Source organism: Pteronotus mesoamericanus, unplaced genomic scaffold, assembly GCF_021234165.1.
Source record: "Pteronotus mesoamericanus isolate MK-2021 breed Mesoamerican mustached bat unplaced genomic scaffold, CSHL_Meso_final contig_438, whole genome shotgun sequence".
Lineage (NCBI taxonomy): Eukaryota > Metazoa > Chordata > Mammalia > Chiroptera > Mormoopidae > Pteronotus > Pteronotus mesoamericanus.
In genome coordinates this window covers 718,164-736,594 of record NW_026555165.1, presented here as the reverse complement: position 1 = coordinate 736,594, position 18,431 = coordinate 718,164, and the positions used below count along the sequence as shown (strand labels likewise).

At 57.7% G+C, this 18,431-nt stretch overlaps 1 protein-coding gene across 1 annotated transcript; it reads right to left on the bottom strand.

The window, feature by feature from the left end:
• Positions 1-6,996: 6,996 nt before the first annotated feature.
• On the bottom strand, positions 6,997-16,812 carry ISG20 (interferon stimulated exonuclease gene 20). The gene is made up of 4 exons (XM_054577560.1): positions 16,530-16,812; positions 16,001-16,251; positions 8,191-8,391; positions 6,997-7,272 (listed from the first exon to the last, which is right to left on the bottom strand). The coding sequence occupies exons 2-4, from the start codon at positions 16,226-16,228 to the stop codon at positions 7,183-7,185; spliced, it is 519 nt and encodes a 172-aa protein (XP_054433535.1). The 5' UTR covers positions 16,229-16,251; positions 16,530-16,812; the 3' UTR covers positions 6,997-7,182.
• Positions 16,813-18,431: the final 1,619 nt, after the last annotated feature.

The window sequence follows — 18,431 nt, the reverse complement described above, 5'->3', positions numbered from 1 at the left end:
AAGTCCACGCCGAGCCAGGGACCAGCTGCCCCTCAGCCCAGAACCGCCGTCCCTGAATGGCGCTCCCGTTGCCAGGCTGCGACCGCTCTTTGCCCGAACCCCTTAAAAGAAAGAGCATGTGGTTCTTTCTGGTGCTTCAGACCGAAGGAGGGACTTCCAGAATATTCTGTTTCTGGATCCTGTCAAGAGGCTGGCAGGGCCCTGGGTCCCTCCATCCTCTCTCTCTCACTACCTGCCCCACTTCCATGGGGCCACATTTCTCTTCTCCTCTCCCACTAATGTAGTTTAAGCTTTGTTCTCGGCGTCAACTAAAACTTGCTTAAATGCAGGCATATAAAGATGGTTTTCTGTATCTTCAGCCAACAGGGCAGGAAGCCATTGCTTCTGTCTTGAAAGGAGCCTTGATATGTTATGCATGTTCTCTTGTGGTCCCATTATAAAATAGAAAGCAAAAGTCCATACTCACTTGCTTGTGAAACATGAGGCTTCAAAGATAACCGCTAGAATATAGGTCCACCAAGTTGGCTTCTGTCTCTCTTGTTTGTGAATGAGAAGAGGGCCCGCTATATGGCGCGTGCTTGTTGAGTGATTATAGCAGGAGCTTTGCACTGGACCCCCTGGCTGGGATAGGTTCCGCCCCTCTGCCTTCAGGGGAGTGTTTGAGAATCCCTGGGTCATGCATGAGGCCGTTGAATCACCCTAACATCACAGTGGCATTGGGGGACAGCCATCTTTATGGAGAATAATAGTTGAGCAGCTGAATCCCTCCCCCTGTATTGTTCTAGATGAGGAAACTGAGGCTGAGCGTCTGAGCACAGTACAGCTGTGTGCTAGGTGGTGCTCTGGGCTCCGGTCATGGTGGGCAAGACGCGTGAGGAGGCCGTTTCAGTATAACATGAGAGAGGGGTTGACAGGGGCCCTTGGAAGCGGGGGGCTTCGCAGAAGTGGCAGAGTGGAGATTGCAGGAGGAATTTCCTAGGTGGCCGGCCTGTCATGCTGGAGGCCGGTGGGAACGGTGCAGGGAGACCTTGACTGCGGGTGACGCCCGAGGAGGAGGTGGAAGCCCCTTACTGAGGGGCCTGGCCTGCCTCCTTAAGGAGTTGGGGGACATGCTCCCCGGTTGTAAGCAACAGAAGGTGACGGTGGCTAATTGCATCAGAAAAGGGATTTATTTGAAGAATAACTCACAGACCTGGGTGGGGGTGTGCGGGGAAGACTCATGAATTAGGCTCAGAAAAGAGCGGGACCCAGGAAACCGCCCAGAGGCCAGGTAGTGGGAACGTCCGACTCGCCAGAGTGCTGTTGCAGCTGCGATCGGGTGAGCCACGTGTTTGCCGCCTCGAGTCATTTCCCATAAAATTCACAGCCCTTGGATACAGAGACCGGTTGGTCCAGCTTGGGAAGGGCAGGGACTCCTGACATGATTCCCCTGCATCTCGCCCCGTATGGAAGAGAGAGTCTCAAGGAAACACCCAAGTCTTACTTCCTAAAGCAGGCTAGAAGAGCACGAGGAAGGGAAGTCGGAACGACGGTGCTGGGTGGAATTTCGGGACTTGCAGGGTTTGAAGGGCCCCGGGGAGGTCCCATTGGACAGGTTTCAAGTTTAAGAAACAGGCTAGTGAGTCACCATTTCAAGGGGTTGTTGAAGCTGTGGGTGCATATATTGTTAGATGCATATCTGCTTGTGTTTGTTGTATCTTCTTTTTCTTCCTTTTATCAATTCACAGACTATCTCTTTGTCTCTTAGGATGTTTGTGATCTCAAAGACTGTTTTTCAGAATTTAAATTTGTATTCAGGTTTTACCCAAATGTATGTTTCTCTGTTTCTTTTTATTCCCTGCCACACCTAAAATCTATACACTCTATACCAATGTTTCCTTTTTTTTTCTTTTTTTGCTAATTAAAGTGATAAGGGAATCACAGAAAATAAATTGTGTACCACAAAATTAAGCCTATCAGCTTTGTTGAAAAAATCCACGCCAAAAAAAAAAAAATTTTATGCTGGTTGATTGGGGTCAGTTCCTTTGTTATTCAGCAACCCCCTTTTCCACTCTTGTTGGTTCCCTTCTGAAGTTCCCTTGGGGAATAGCCCCCAAATTCCTATTTCCTTAAATTTAATCATTCCCTCTGAAAAATACGCCCCCCAAACATGCCCACATCAAATTCCTATTACCTGACACAGGGAAGAGACCCCTACAGCTGTAATCAAGGTAAAGATCCTGAGATAAGGGGCTGATCCTGGATAATTGGAGAGAATCGTCCCAAGCAGCCTTCTGACAGAGATGGAGGGCGGCCGCCAACCGCTGCCTGGGGAGGAGGAGCCTGCGTGAAGCTGGAGGCAGAGGCTGGAGTGACTCCGCAGCAGCCACGTCCTCAGCGCCTTCCGAGGGAAAGTGCGACCTCGTGGGTACAAACGCCCGGCCTTCAGAACGGCCAGCAAATACATTTCTGCCATTTTAAGCCATCGAGGTTGTGAGCCCTAAACACTCGGGGATGGAGCAGGAAAAGGAAGCTAGGGGGACATCCAACTGCAAGCAAGGGACCAGCTCAGTGTCCCGAGCAGCGTTCCCTGGGCCTCCCCTCGTACCCGGGAGCAGAGGCCCGCGGTCCTGCCACAAGTCACGCAGCACCTCGCTGGAGAGCAGGGTGCTGGGGCCTGGCCAGTGTTCGCCTTTTCCTCCGTGTCTCGGCGAAGCTACTCAAAACCCTCTCTTCCCCCAGCAGGAAAAGCATATGTTCTTTCCATATAGAGGAGAAGTTCCAGAAGCGAGTAAGCAAGCCTCTTGGCCGCAGGGCCCAGCCAGCCCGAGACGCTCCGGGCAGGAAGCGGGCAGCCTGGGAACCAGACTGGGCTGGCTCCCCGCCCTGGGGACAGCGGACGGGGTGGGGGACAGTGGGGAGCAGGGCCTAGGATGTGCAGGTCAGAATAGAGGGTCCTGTCCCTGGAGAGAAGCCCTTTTCTCCATTCGGGTTGGGCCAGTAGCTGAGGGGGCCGAGAGGAGAAGGTGACTGTCCTGTCCCCTCACTCCTGCTGAGTCAGAGGCTGACTCAGGGGTGCTCTGCGGAGCCGGGCCATTTTTAGACTGTCATTTCCAGCCCCCTCCCCATACTCCTCAATGCCTTCAGAGTTAGGTGGCAGCCGGGACCCTGTCCTTGTGCCTTAGTCCCTTCTGCCGCAGTCACGTGACCGTACACGTCTTCCCAAAGCCAGCCCTGGGCCGGGGGATGCTGCTCTTCCCTTGTCTCAATGCAGCCCTGGTGTTCGTCCCTCCTCAGCTCCATCTGTCAAGAATCCACTGAGGATGGGGCTGGGGAAAGCGGGCAGGGGCCCGGCATAAGGGAGAAATGTTGGATAAATTGGGGCCATTGAACCTGGAGCCTTGGGGTAGAGATGAGAGTCATGACAATTATCTGAAGATGAGTGACAGCTCATCACGTTGATGTGGGTATGGATTTGTCCTGGATGGGAACGTCAGGGGGGTGAGCCCAGCGTGTATAAATCAGGGCCCCAACACTCTGAGGACCGCTTTTGAGACAGTGAATTCATTCCCTGCTGTTGGACACATCCGGGCTGAGGGTGGACGCCCGCCCCCAGCCCCGGCCGAAAGGGGTCAGGTGCCAGGTGGGAGGTGGACTAGAGCTTAGGTCTCAAACTGGTGGCCCGTGGGCCAGGGAGAGCCCTGAAGATGTCCCCACTGGCCAGCCTTTCTGCTGGCCACAGTCCCTGGGGGCTGAGTGCTGCTGCCCAGTGTGGCAAGGGCGCACCCTCATGCCGGTTCTGACGGCCCCTCAGGCGCCGGCGGCTGTGAGCCTTGGAGCAGAGGACCCGACCCCTCTCAGCTTCCTAACCTCTCTAGATTCAGCCTGTGGGGAAGAAGGCAGCAGCTTTCCAGGGGCCCAGGTGGGACCTTGTGGCATGAACTGGGTGCAGACAGAGCTCCTACCTGGCTAGGGACCACCAGTGCACATGCCTCCTCCACCATCACGCAGGCCAGGGTGGTCATCTGCCTGGGAAGGGCAGCTGGGCAGGTGCTCTGAGAACGGAGACACCCCGGTGCAGGAGGGGTGGCCCAGGGAAGGACCCAGCAGCTGTGGGTCTGAAGGAGGGTGGGGTAAGGGATGGAGAGGGGGCTGGAGACTGACCTCGGGAAGCAAAGTGGGGCAGATAAAGGGCTTGGGGGGAGGAGGCAGGAGGCAAGGTGGTGCTCGGAAGCCCAGCTCTGCCTTCTCCCTGGGGGCCTGGGGCGGACGCTGCCTGGCCCTTTTCAGAACTGAGGGGTGACAGAACAGGCCACAGAGCAGCCACTCACAAACATCACCTCCCCTTCCTCCATCCTTGGATGAACCTCCTCAAATGAACCCACACGTGCAGGCGTCGGCTTTACTTCTGTTGGGACCCAGCTAGGTCGGGTCTAGAGGAGCAGCCCAGAGGCAGCACTTTGTTTTTGTTACAGCCAGCAGTGGTGGGTGCTGCTTCTGGGCCTCAGCTGGGCACCTTGCACCTGAGACCTCAGTTCTCCTGTCCGCCCATTGTGTGGATGGGAACACTGAGGCCCTCCGCGTTCGTGCTGACGGTAAAGCCAGTGCTCTCCCTAGAGCACTTTCAATGACTGTGTTCTTCACGCAAGTGTTACTTTTTTCACACTGCTGTGCAGGAGGCAGGGAGCCCATGCTGCCCATTGAGTCCTGGCACCCACCTGGGATTTGGGGTGGGTGCCTCCCCAGGTTTGCTGTGCCCTGGGGGCATCCAAGCACCACAGCCAGAGGCAGGAAGTCGGGTTAGATTTCCTTTGGAGATCCTGGTTCCTTTCTCCTTTCAAGGAAGCCTGGGGCCGTGGAAGGAAACTTTCTGGGAGTTGGAGAACCTGGGTTACCTTCCAGGCCAGGCTGCATCACTGCCCCGGCCCCTCCGGAGCCTCTGCTCAGAGTGGGGGCAGCTGAGAGGCTCCCCGGAGCAGCCCGCGTGCCCATTTTTGCAGACCTAGCCCTCCCACCTCACGCCGGTGTTCCTCGTGCTGGTTCTGCTTCCCTGCTTCCCAGGCACAGCCTGGTGATAGACGGTCCAAGGGCACCACCTGGTGGCCAGTCCCGGGCAGACAAGGTGCCCGCACCTGGTAGCTTTGAAGGTCGGTAAAAATGGCTCAACAGCAGAGGGCCCTGAGAGCGCAGGCTGCACCCCGTCCAGCCTCCCGAAAGTGGGAGGAGCCCTCCAGGTTCCCAGAGGTCAGGGTGCAAACATTGTAAAGCAGTTACAGTGAAAAGCACTCGGGTTTGGGGTCCAACGGGTCTTGGTTTGAATCCCGGCATCCTTGGTCGTACCCGGAGTCCCTCCTCTGGGCAGTGGGGCTCTTTAAGACAGGGGCTGTGACCCTCTCGCCGCATGACGGGCAGCCCAGGGGGATGGCAGGGGGCGAAGCTGGCCCAGAGACAGGAGCTGGCCTGGTGGCCCTCACCCTAGGTCAGTGACACTGAACTGTGGCTGCACATTACAACCACCTGACGCTTAGGCAGTGCTTCCGGAAGCCTGGTCCTGGGCCAGCAGTTTCAGTGTCAACAGGGACCTCGGTAGGAATTCCAGGTCGGGAATCAGACTGAATCAGACGCTCTGGGGATGGGCCCTGCACCCCGCAGGCGACCCTGGGGCCCAGCCAGGGGCGAGAACCCCGCGCTTGGGCTGCTCTGAGAGCACCCAAGGTGATTCGCGTGTCCTAAGAGAAAAACCGTGATTCTGTTGGTAGTGCACCTACCGTGGGACCCAGGCGCGGATTAAAATAACGACTGGCTAGCTGATTCTAACAAACAGGCCCCGCCCTGGGTTGGGCCTTTGGTCCCTCGCACACAGCACTTCCCTTCCTTCTGCTGCTCTCCCTGGGGTCCCCTGGATTCTCGGGTGCTCCAGAGATGAACTGCCAGTTACTGACATTTGGCGGGAGCTTGCGCTCTGACAGGTGGCCTCCGTTTTACAAGTGGAGAAACAGGCGCGGGGAGGCTAAGTAACTCGCCCTACATGGCACAGCTGCCAAACGGCAGAACTGGGGCTCTGACCTAGTTCTCTGGGACTCCAGAGTCCATTGGCTTTGCGTCCTGACTTTACAGATGAGAGGAGGCACCACTCCTGGAAGGTCGCCAGGGGTGACGCCTGCTACACTTCCTGCACCTTTGTTGTGAATCTCATCGTTGCCCTGACACTGTCCCAGGTGGGCCCAGGTAACCAGGTTCTTGGTGATCGCGGACAAAAAATTGAACCGAACACCCAGTGTTAATAGCAGAAAGTGAGAAAAAGCAGATTTATTAAGCCACACAGAACATGGGAGCGGGCCAACTCTCAGTTTGGAGCGGAGCAGAGCCTAACAGCAGCCACCGCAGCTCCAAACGCAGGGGCTAGAGGGCTTTTATTCCTTAGGGTGGGTTTTCCCGTGATTTCCTTGACTGGCTCCTGGGAAGGGGGTCCCGCAATGCTAAGTTATTACAATGCTATTGCAATGAAGCAGGGCTCCGGTAGCATCTTCTGCACGGGTGCATTCCTGATTCACTAGGATTCAGTGCTTTTCCAGATACAAAAACTACCAGTCCTAGAGCAGGGTGTCTGCCCTTTATCCATGTTCTTTATCTTATTCCTGGGGCACCTCTGGAGTTTCATGCTTCCTCACTTTACAGATGAGAGGAGGCACCACTCCTGGAAGGCCGGCAGGGGTGACGCCCGCTACGCTCCCTGCACCTGTGTTGTGAATCTCACTGTTGCCCTGATACCAGTTCCAAGATGGGATGGATGGACCCTTGAGCCCAGTGCCACCCCCAGGAAATAATGCCGTCCCGCTGGCATGGAAGCAGCTGGCCGAGGGAGGCAGTGGCAGGGGTTGTTAACAAAGTCACATGACCCACAGGATTCAAGATATTGAGGAAATTGACACTTGTCCCCCATGCCTGACTTGAGGGATCGTTGCCCTGTCAGCCCCACGCAGACTGGGCCCCGCCCACCCCACCCCACGCCCTGGCTCAGAGAGAAGAAGGGAAGAGACAAGAAGAGGACTGATGGTGGCATAGAGAAAATAGAGAAGCATTTTACTGCTAAAGATGCATTTTCAAAAAGCGAGAGAGTTCCTGTCCTGAAGAAGCAAAGACTTTTGGCCCCCGGAGAAGGGGCTGCATCGAGCTGACCTGGCTGCGCCCTGTGCACAGCCCTCAGCAGCAGCGCTGGAGCCTCCGGGACAGTTGATAGAGCTCCATGGTTGCCCTGGCGTCTTCCACCGAGCTGTGTCCGGACAGGCTGTTCTGCAGACACACAGGAGATGGGGACTTGGGGTGGGGCTGGATGCAGCCCCACCCCATGACCGTCCTTCCCTGCTCACACCCCGACTGCCAGGGCCCCAGGGCGGGTCTGGGGGCTGAGCCTCCCCAGGACTCCAAAGGCTTGGGCTCAGCAGGTGGCTGGCACAGTCCCGGCTTCACCCTGTAGCCACTTGTAGCCTGAGGCCCGGACGTGGCTGAGCCCTCAAGGCCAATAGGGATAATGCACACGTGCTACTGCACACAGAGCGGCTGGAGCAGCTCTGCAGGGCGCACCTGGGCACCACCGCCACTTGCCCAGCAAGCTGAGAAGGTGTTTGTTATTCAGCGAGCTGATGTGCTGGCCTATCTGGCCTTCCTCGTGTGTCCCTCAAGACTAACAGGGGCCCAAAATCCTCCTGCTTCCTACATGGTCCCGGCTCCCCAGCCAAGCAGGCGGGGTCTTGTCTGTCCCTTCCCTCACCCGTCTCCTGCTCTCCTCCACCAACAGCCACGGCTCAGACTCCATCCAAATCTGGTCTCCCATCTGGCCACCCACGTGTCACCCCTGCTCCCAGGACACCAGCCCTTCCTTCCATGGGACGCTCCCCATGGTGTGTGCTGATTACCCAGTTAGGGGCCACCTGCATTGACTCAAGGGCTCCTCACGGACAGGGCCTTGCTCACCTGATGTCCTCAGCACCTCGTTCAGCCCGGCCCAGTGTAGGTGCATAATAAATACCTGCTGACCTCACAAAAGTACACAGCCCCTCGGGGAGCCAGAGCATCTCTGGGGTCAAATATGTGCTCTGTTGCCGCTGGTGGGGTTTAGAGTCTTGGAGGGAAGGGCCAGGCCAGCAGAGCAGACCCTCCCAGCGATGGGCCGGCTTTTTGGCCTGCTGCCGGGCGGGGAGGGAGCCTCACCTGGATGCTCCGCCCGAGGAGGCGCTCGCAGAGCACGCGGAGGGAGACGCGCCTGCAGTGCAGGACCTTGGCTTTGGCCCACAACACCATGTCCATGGCCGTGTCGTAGATGGTGTACTTGCTCATGTTCTCCTTCAGGGCTGCGAAGTCGTGCTTCAGGTCGTGCCCCACCACCAGCTTGTCTTTCAGGAGCTGCAGGATCTGGCCAGGGAGACATGCGCCCCACACATCATCCATGTCCTCCGGGTGGGCCCGGGGCGAATTGGTGCTGTTGTGAGCTGGCGGGGAGCAGCCCCTCCTTGGCTCGCTATGTGACCTTGGGCAAAGCACTACCCCTCTCTGAACTTCAAATGCATCATCTACGAAATGAGAAGACTGGACCAAGTCCCTCCTCACCCTTGCTAGTTTAGGTCTGTGCCGCAGGCCCATCTGATTCCTTCAGGGGTTTTGGTGTGGAATAGCAATGTATGAAATATAAATATAGAAAAATAAATACAGGTCTCTGTTGCCGGTTCCTGACACAGAGCTCCTTAAACTCTTGCCATTTCCTGGGTGGCAGGTGTGTCTTTGTTCTAATGAGGCACCTCTGGGTGGGCCCCTGGCTGGGGGCTGGTCTCTAGAAAGACCAAGTCATGGTTGGAAGCTGGGGATATTCAGCTCCTCCCCTCATCCCCTTGAAAGGACTTCTGAACTGCAAAACTGCAAGATGGCAAATTAGTGTCGTTTTCAGCCACTACGTTTATGGTTCTGCGACAGCAGCTATAGAAAACTAATAACGCAGCTAGCTAGGAGGGAGGCCTGTCCTGAACGGAATTTTGCAAACGGAGAAAAACCGGAGCACCAAGGAGGGAAGTCATCTAGGCGGCGTTACTTGGGTGATTTCAAAAAGAGGTTTGCAGCTTTCTTGACACTCATCTCACAATAGCTGGAGCCCAGCTGCCCGGCCGCCTCGCATACGGGCCGACCTGCTTGACTTCTCCACGGGGCCAGCATCCCTGGATCCCTGGGCTACCCCCATGCCTGGTGAGACCACATTCAGATGGAAAGACAGGCCTGAGGCGCCCCCGTGCCAGACGCCAGACAAGTGGGTGAGCAACGCGCCCAAGGATTCCAGCCTTTGGCCTGCAGGACGCCTCCACTGACCGGTTGTCCCCGTCTGCCAAGCCCTGCCCAGATTGCAGGTACATGAGCAAAATAAGCACTGACATTATTTGAGTCACTAGGTTTTGGGGTGATGCACTAAGCACCATCAGAGAAGTGGGACATGCACACAGCTGGTAGCAGAAACAGCTTTCAAAGCCACCCCCAGGCTCTGCAGAAAGAGCAGGCCTGCTCTGGGCCTCCGCCAGCCACGCGACCGAACTGCCAGGAGCGACCCGAGAGCACCCGTGGCCCGGCGCCCGGCACCGGGGCGTTCTCGCCTCCTCTCCCAGGGCGGGTGGCCCTGCAGAGAGCCTGCCTCTGCCCACACGGGCCAGTCCCCTTCATTTTCCAAGGCTGCCATTAGAGAGGATGGGGAGAGGGAAGGGGCAAGAAATACACCTGGGACAGCTCATGGCTCTCTCGGGCCCCTTGTGGAAGCTCTCGGACGGCCTGCGTCCCTCCCTCCCAGGACCGCAGCCTGTGCGCTCGGACAGCTAGCACCCGCCTGTCCTGTTCAGCCTCCCTGGACTCCTTGTGGGGCCTTTGATATGCTCTCCCTTGGAGACCCATTAGAAAAAGCTGGGGCTCAGAGCTTTGAGGTGACTTATTTGCGAGGGGCGAGGTCTGTCCATCTACCATCGACAGACGTCACACACCTTCCCTTCTCGTGGTTTCATCAGGGCCTCCTCTGGACAGAGCCCGCGCTGGGGCTTGGGGCTCACCTGGGGCATCTCACTGAAATCTGCATTTGGGCTCTGGATCCTGGATTTCTAACAGGCAGTGCAGAGCCCTGTGGGCGGAGCAGGGGTGCTGGCCAGCACCCGAGAAAGCCCATAGTACGTGAGGGAACGGGGAAGCGTGCCTGGCTCTGGCTCATGTGCCTTTTCCCGCTGACATTCTTGATGCTTGCAAACAATGCGGTCTGTTTTCCTTACTAGAAGCTGGCGTAGGCCCAGCTCACACGCAGCCCTGAGGGAACTGTCTGTCATTCGGTGGTCACGGTCCCAGATGTACGAGGGCCAAGTCATCCCAAGTCACTGTGGGGTGGATTGCCGGGAAATTCACCACTTCCCGAGCCTGGGGGTCCCTGGGGCCAGTGAGGGGGGCTGCATTTAGCACCACAGGAGACACATATAATGGGGGGAGGTAGACATGCAGAGGAAGGAAGAGGAAGCGGCGGCAGGTGGAGAACAGTCTGCATAGCCCGGAGATGGCAGCAGCCCTTCAGGATGAGGATGCTGGGCACGGGCCGGGGAAGGCGGCCAGCGCTGGTTGTGTGGTCCCAGGGAGGTTAAAGACTGTCTCTGGGCTTCGATCCCCCCACTGGTGAGATGAGGACCAGTTAGCAGCCGGGGCTTCACTGGCTTCCTGAGGCAGGGCTGGGGGCAGTGGTACCTGCAGAGAGGGAGGTGGGGAAGCACCAGCCAGCAGGACCCTGGCTGTGGGACCTCTCCTGAGTCAGTACAATTGAGGCAAGTGCCTCATTTCTCTAAAGAAACCTTACAGGCGGGGGGCGGGGCGGGGGAGACGTTCAAATTCCTGGAAAGAACTGTAGAGGGGAGGGGGAAGGTACTTTCCTCACTTCGTCATGAGGGCTCTCAACAAAAATATTCTTAGTTGCACTTCGCACAGGATGGGGCCAGGGATCACAGAGGTTACGAGGCGGGGTGCCTGGGTCCCACAGCTGGAGAGTTAAGAGCTGAGAGGCTGTGTCTGCATCCGCCCCACTCTGTCCCTGCTATTAGAGTGTTATTCTCACCCCCTCGCGAGAACCCAGGGACCCCGGTAGCTTCAGGGAGTTTGCAGCTGAGGGCGCTCAGCGAAGGCCCCTCGAACCAGGAGCACAGCCTCTGGAAGGCTTTCGGTTTCCAACAGAGGGCGGGGCCGCAGAGGGGCGTGTCCGCGGGTCCCGCGGCAGGGGAGCGACGGGCCCTGGGGTCTGCCCGCGTTCGCCTTCCCCTGGGTGTTGCTCTAGTTCCGAGCTTGGTCCACATCAAGAAAGTCACCTGGGGCCCTGGCTAACAATCCAGAGGGCGGGTCCGTACTCTAGAATCTACCGAAACGAAACCGTAGGGCGTTCCAGGGGGTCGTGGGTGTTGGAGGAATGTGGCCGTCTCTGCACCGGAGCCTGTGGGGCAGCCAGAGCTGCTGCTTCCATCACGCCTCCGCCCTTCCCTTTGTTCATTCATGTCCCCGTTTGTTCATTCCTGGCTGCCAGGAGAGGTGGCTGTAAAGGACTCTAAAGAATGTTGTCCTTCCGGCCCTGGCCAGTGTGGCTCGGTTGGTTGAAGCATCGTCCCGTAAACTGAAAGGTCGCAGGTTCAATTCCCTGTCAAGGCACATTCTTGGGTTGCGGGTTTGATCCCTGGCCGGGGCATGCGGGAGGCAACTGATTGATGTTTCTCTCTCACATTGATGTTTCTCTGCCTCTCTCCCCATCCCTTCCCCTCTCTGTAAAATCAATATGCACGTCCTCAGGTGAGGATTAAACAAAAAAAAAAAACGTTGTCCCTGTGGAGGCCCAGGTGCCCTACTGTCATCTTCAGGAGGGGGCCCCGTCCCCCTCTGTCCTCCTGTCCTGTCTGCTGCCCCCAGCTTCTGCCGTCTTCCCACAAGGCAGCCTACCCTGGGGGACATGGATGGTGACGTCGCCCTCCATCTGGCCGAGCCCCAGAGGCACCTGCCTGGGGACGGGGCCCTAGTCAGGCAACCCCCCACCCCCCGAGACAGGGGCTGCTGTGCTGGTTACAGATGAAATAGCTTCCTGCCCGCGAGCGCCTGTGACCTCCCTTCTGTCTGCGTTTCCCTCCTACACCCGAGGCTTCACAAGAGCTGGTTTCCTTGTTTGCAACCTGCAAATGCAGTTGTCCCTTGCAAACCCCATCGTGCATGGGGTAGATGCTGCCCGCAGACTGGGCTACCATCGAAAGAGCAGTCACTGACAGAGGCGGGTTAGAAGCCATTAAAAATTACTCTTAGGAAAAAACGAAAGCGAGAAAAAGATCCTTAATCTGCCAGGTGAGAGCCCTGAATCTGGGTACTAAGCTATATCCCAGGTTGCTGTGTGTCCTCAGGCAAGTCACTGCCCCTCTCTGGACCTCAGTCTCCCCATGAGTTCCTTCTTGAGTTGACAGTCTGCTTTGGGGGAGGGGCGTCCTACAGGACTTCTGTCCTCTGGCCGGGGCCTGCCAGACGGTAGGATGTCTAGGGGCAGGGGTGCAGGGTGAGCGGAGGTCTGGCTGACCCACAGGCGGGTCATGGCTGAGCTGAGAGAGGAGGCAGGCGAGGTGGGTAGGTTGAGTGCTGGGCGAGGAGGACCTTGGGTCTGGGGAGCCCTGGGGAGCGATGGAACAGGGGGTGGGGAGGTTGTGATCTGAGCCAGGCCTGGGGAGGTTTTCTGGCTGCAGGGAAGGGAGATCGGCGACCAGCGGGCAGAAAATGCGGGTCAGTGGCTAAGACCGCGGTCTCGGAGGGTTGGAGAGAGGGCTCGGAGGGGTCCTCTGGGTTTCTGCCCTTCTCTCTCCACGGGCACATGAGTGACCGTCACTGCATCCAACCTACACGGGACCAGGGCGGGAAGGCATCAGCCCTTCCCTTTCACTGGTGAGGAAACAGGCTCAGGAAGGGCCCACAACCTGCCGAAGCTCATAGCCCAGTAAGTGACCGAGCAGGAAGTGTGAACCTCAGATGCGGTTCAAAAGACCCACATGGCGTTCAGATCCTGGCCTCTCCTCGGATGACGAAGTGCCGACTCGGGTCACAGCGTCATGCCCCTCCCGAAAAGCGCCGGGCCTGGCACACCCTCCGACGGAGAAGCCAGGGCATTTCCGCACCAGGTGCAGGCGGGCAGTGGGGTGTCCCGGCGCCCAGGCCATGTCTGGGGGTTGCCTGACCACCCAGGTCCAGATGTGAGAAGCATTCTCTGCTGCCTCCCGTCGCCCTGCTCTGGGCTCTCTGCCCTTTTGGCCGCTCTGACGGGGAGGGAGGTTGGGGGAGGGGGGAGGACAGGGTCCTGCCGCCCCCCACGCTGCTCAGGGGAGATCTGAGTGGACGGAGCGCCTCCTGGTGCCCCGGGACCTCCGTCGTCTTCACACGGCTGTCCCGTCCGCCTTGTCCTGACATTTCCTTCTCGCCAGCCCTGCTGATGGCCCAGCCCCTCAGCGGCTCCCTAGGGGCTCTCACTCTCCTCGCCATCGCCCTCCCTTCCTCACCCCCATCTGCCTTCCACAGCCCTGGCCCCCCGCCCCGCGCCGCGCCGTTGTAGCCCTCATGAAACTGGCTTTGATCCTGCCCTGGTCCCGCCCGAGACTCGTCAGTGGCTCTTCGTGGCCCCACTCAGCTGCGGACACAGACTCCCCCCGCCCCTTGCAACAGCCCCAGCCTCATGGAGTCTTTCCAGAACCACCAGGATGTGCTGGGCTCTCCCTTGCCCCCCCCCCCCGCAGGGCTCCCCAGCTCCCTCTTAGCACCTCCAGATCACTGCTGCCCAATAGAAATGTGACAGCAGCCACCTAAAGACTTTTAAGTCATCTCATAGCCATGTTTAAAAAGGTAAAAAGAAATAGGTCAAATTAGTTTTAATATGTTTTATTTACCCTAATATATCCAAAATATTAGCGTCTCAACATGTCATTGATACAAAAAATGACGCGGTACTTTACGATCTTTAAAAAATTTTTTCTTTTTTATCCTCACCCGAGGACATTTTTTAATTGCTTTAGAGAAAGAGAGGAAGGGAGAGAGAAACATTGATATGAGAGAGGGGAGCAGCGATTGGTTGCCTCCCGTACATCCCCAGTTGGGGGCCAGAACCTGAAACCTAGGTATGTGCCCTGACGGGGAATCGAACCCACAACCCTTGGATACGGGACAATGCTGCAGCCCACTGAGCTACGCCGGCCAGGGGTTATGATTTTTTTTTTAATTGGTCTTTGAAATCCAGTGGGTGTTTTATACCTACAGCACTTGCCAGTTCAGACCAGCTGTGTTCCAGGGGCTCCCTGCCACACATGGCTGGTGACACCCTGTTGGCACATGGCTCTAGAGTTTTGAAAACTGGCCCGCTGTTTCCCCTTCTATTTTCTGAACTTGTGCAAGCTCTCTAGTGTGATGGGCTGAATTGTGCAACCGTCACCTGACCCGCCATATTCATTTGTGGAGAGCCCTACTCCTCAAAATGTGATTTATTTGGAATAAGGGTCTTTGCTGATGTAATTAGGGGGGGCCCTAGTCCAAGTGACTAGCGTTTTTAAAAAGAGGGGCAATGTGGGCGCAGAGACACACCCAGGGAGACCACCACGTGAACACAGAGGCAGAGATGGAGGAGAGACACCTGCCAGGAGCACCGAGCGTTGCCAGCAGGCCTCCAGAAGCTGGCGGGGGCGCGGACCTAGAAACAGATCCTCCCCCACGGTACTGACAAGGAGCCATCCCCGCCGACACCTTGATCTTGGCCCTGTAGCCTTCAGAGCCGCGAGACAATCCGCTTCTGCTGTCTAAGCCACCCGCTCTGCGGCACTTTGTGACAAGGGCCCTAGCCAACCAATAAATCCTCTGAGCTCAGGCCAGCCTCCATGTCCTCGTCCATCACACGGGGAAACGGGACACACAGCCTTGGTAGCTACCGTGAGTCCTTAGAGAACCGCTCTCCCCTGGCCCTTTCTCAAGCCTTGTGAGGACCCTGTGAAATTATCACCCTCTCCGTGTTCTATGGGTGTGGGAACGGGGCACTGAGGGAGGCTGAGTAACTCGCGCCCGGTAAGTTAGCGGGTGACGGGCGGGCCGGGATTCAAACCCGTGTTACTCCTGAGAGCCCTCCTGGCCTGGCGGCTGAATGAGCCTGGGGACTGAGTGCTAGAATGGCCTCCAGCCAGGGCGCAGTAAACAGCCGCTCTCGTCGAGGTTCCAGCTCACACCCGGCGGGCGGCGGGCGGGCGGCGGGTGTGGGAGCCTGTGAGATGCTGTGAAAAACCTCAGTCCTCTTTGTTGTGCTCGGGTTTCTCCACGCCCCACTGGCCCAGAAACCAATGAGGGCGCTTGCCCTTCTAAACTTTCCCAGAAGTGACTAACCTGGGGCCACCTTTAGAGTGGTTGAGTTTGCTTCCTATTTGGTAATTCAGAGAAACAGAACGCGAAGCCTGGGGAAACTGTCACAGAAGGCTGAAGGAGGGGCGGGGGCAGCGCAGACCACAGACTGCCGGACAGCCTGCCTTCCGTGGGTCCGGGAGCGAGCACTCCCCTTGGCCCAGAGGGCTCTGGCCGGATCTCCAAACCGGCCAAGGGCGCAGCCCCGGAGGGCCTTTGCCAGGACCCGCTCCTCGCTTCCCCGCGGGGCTCACCAGTGGCAGCCCGGTGTGGAAGGAAGAGCAGGGAGTTCAGCCCCCAAATCAGCTGGGGAACATCAGGCGGACCAGAAGCCCTGAAGGCTGCTCCCTGGTGGGCGTCTGTGGCTCTCTGGTGTCAGGGAGCCTTCCTTCTCAGGGATGTGATGGAGACACCAACCAGCTTCTCCACCCCCTGGGATTCTCCACGCGGGGGTGGCAGGGAATCTTAGGCCTCTGGGGACACCGGTCACGGATCTGGCCCTTGGGGAAGGCGCCAGGAAGTGTGTATGTGGCGGGTGTGTCCACGGCCCCCTGGGCCCGGCTGGCCCATGCGTCTCACTCACCTCCCACCTGGCCACGGCGAAGGGCGTAGCCCTGTCCATGTGCTGGGGTGTGATCCCGCTGACGCGCGTTCGGTAGTCGGTGATCTCCCCCTCAGGCCGGATGAACTTGTCATACAGCACTGAGCCGTCGTGGTTGACAAGGCTGCACCGGGCCAGGCCGCTCTCCCGGTGGGGCCCAACCCCCACCATCTCGCAGTCCATGGCCACCGCCTCCAAGCCGCTCGCCATGCCTCGCGGGGTGCTCAGCTGCGCTGGAGGGCGGACGGCAGGAAAGGCATCGCGTGAGGGCCCGCCAGGGCTCTGGGCACCGCGGCCACCACCCTGCCAGCCAGCGCCCTCTGCCCTGCTCCTGTCACAGCACCACCTCGCAAAAGGATGTTGGCCTCTTGCCACCCTGCTGGCTTCCCAGCCTGGTGCTCCCAGGGCTGCCAGTCCTGCTTGGCAGCCTCAGGACCAGGAGACCACCTGCCCTGGCTGGCCCGCCACCACCCCCCGGGACCTGCCCTGAAGCCATGACCCCGGCCCCCACCTTCACCGGTTTGCCTCCTGTGCCCTTGTCTCACGTCTGCCTCTCTGGTGCCACTTCTCAGCCACTGCAGTTGCTCTTAGCAGTGACTCATCTGTGACTTCAAGACGGGAAACCTGGCCCTGCTTTAGTTTCAGTTTTGTTTTTCAAGTGAAATCAGGGGCAGGAGGCCGGAACATGGGTTCCTTGCCCCACCTCCTAGTGGTAGGTAGGGAAGATCGGTGGCCTGAGTCTCAACGGACAAGGAAAGCAGGCGCCGTGGCTGGCTGTCCTGCCCTTGCCCCTGTCTTCCACCTCATCGCTCAGAGGACACCTCTGACGTGGACAGAGTGGATTGCGACATCTTTCTTTCCTTTCTCACTCTCCACCCACTGAGTAAACAGAGCTCAGGGAAGGTCCCACAGCTTCCAGGTCACCACCGAACTCACAGTCCCAGGGGGTTTTTATGGGGCAGGGGGAGCTGGTTCTTGGGACATTGAGGCTCTCAATGGGGAATGGCAGGAGGTTGAGGAGAGGGAGGGACTTGCGCCCACCCCGGCCCAGGGAAGACAAGGAGGCAGGGTCGGAGCCCTTCCAGCCTCCGTTCCTTCGGGGTGCCTCCCTCACAGGGCTCTGCCTCGGGTTGGGTTGACACTGTTGGGGGACAAAGAGAAGCAGGCTTGGAGGGAGCCCCACACAGCCCAGCCCTACTTCCTTTTGATTGCTCTCTCCCAGACTGGAACATGGACCTCTTAGAATGGTACCGGGCACATAGAAAGGAGCGCTCAGTATTTGTTGAATACGTGAATGAGTTACAACTAGGATAGAAACAGATTCGGCTTCCATGGACCATGACGAGTTTCCACAACACGTCGGGAGCCCCCTATCTTCCTTCCTCCCCTAGATCTGTGCAGAATAAGCCCTGAGCTGTGGGATTTGTAGCTTGGAAAGGAATTTCCCCAAGCCCCTGGTATTCTGGCTGAGAGACATCCGACTTGAACAGACCTCCAGAGCAAAACCGAGTACTGAAATGGGTCTCAACTGTGAGGCCTTGTTTCAGTCTGTTGCTCAACTGGTTCAAATTTGCGGTTTCAGAGATTATTTTGAGTCCCCACTTGAATGAGCAAACCTTACTTGAATTCAGACTCTTTTGGGGACTTTTTGTTTTTCAACAGCATAAAGGATTGTTACCCTGATATAGAAGGAGGTAAAGCATAATTCCTCTCACTTTTTTACTTCATGTGCGTTGAAAATGTAAGCCCCCTAATGCTCTAGTGGGAGGTGTTGTTTCTGCTGCCCCCGCAGGACCCCACGCACCCCCGGAGACCCGCACACAGCAATGCCCGCCAGACCACCCCTTCCCCGCTCACCTGCCGCCCCTCCCATTCTTGTCCCCGCGGGTCCTTTGCTTGGTTCCAAATCTGCATCTCTAAGTCCTCCCTGCTTTTTTCCTGCGCTCCACAGGCTGCGCCCACCCAGCCCGCACCTGCCCCCGTCGGCTCCCCATTTTCTCACCTCCATCTCCATGCCCTGCTGGAAAATGCCCCTCCCATCCTAACAGAGTACTTTTTCCCAAATTCTAATCTTTTGCACTGTTTGTCACAGTGATTTCCCACTGTCCAAAAAAAAAAAAAAAAAAAAAAGAGGCAAACCTCACTTCTTGTGCAGTTTCCAAAACACTCTTTTCATCTGTCCCACCAGCCTTTCCAATGTCCTGGGCATTTTTCGGACTTGAGGCCTCTGTTTTAGGCTTAACCCTAAATCCAAGGCCGTTGTGTATTCCCATGGTGACCCCTTCCAATCCGGCACAGGCCCTCTGGCCTCCTTCAGAACAAGGGTGTCTCCTGAATTCGCAGTCGAGGACTGCAGGGCCCCAGCGCTGGCCGGGGGGGTCAGGCCTCGGCCTTCTCATGGAAGAGTCAGGGT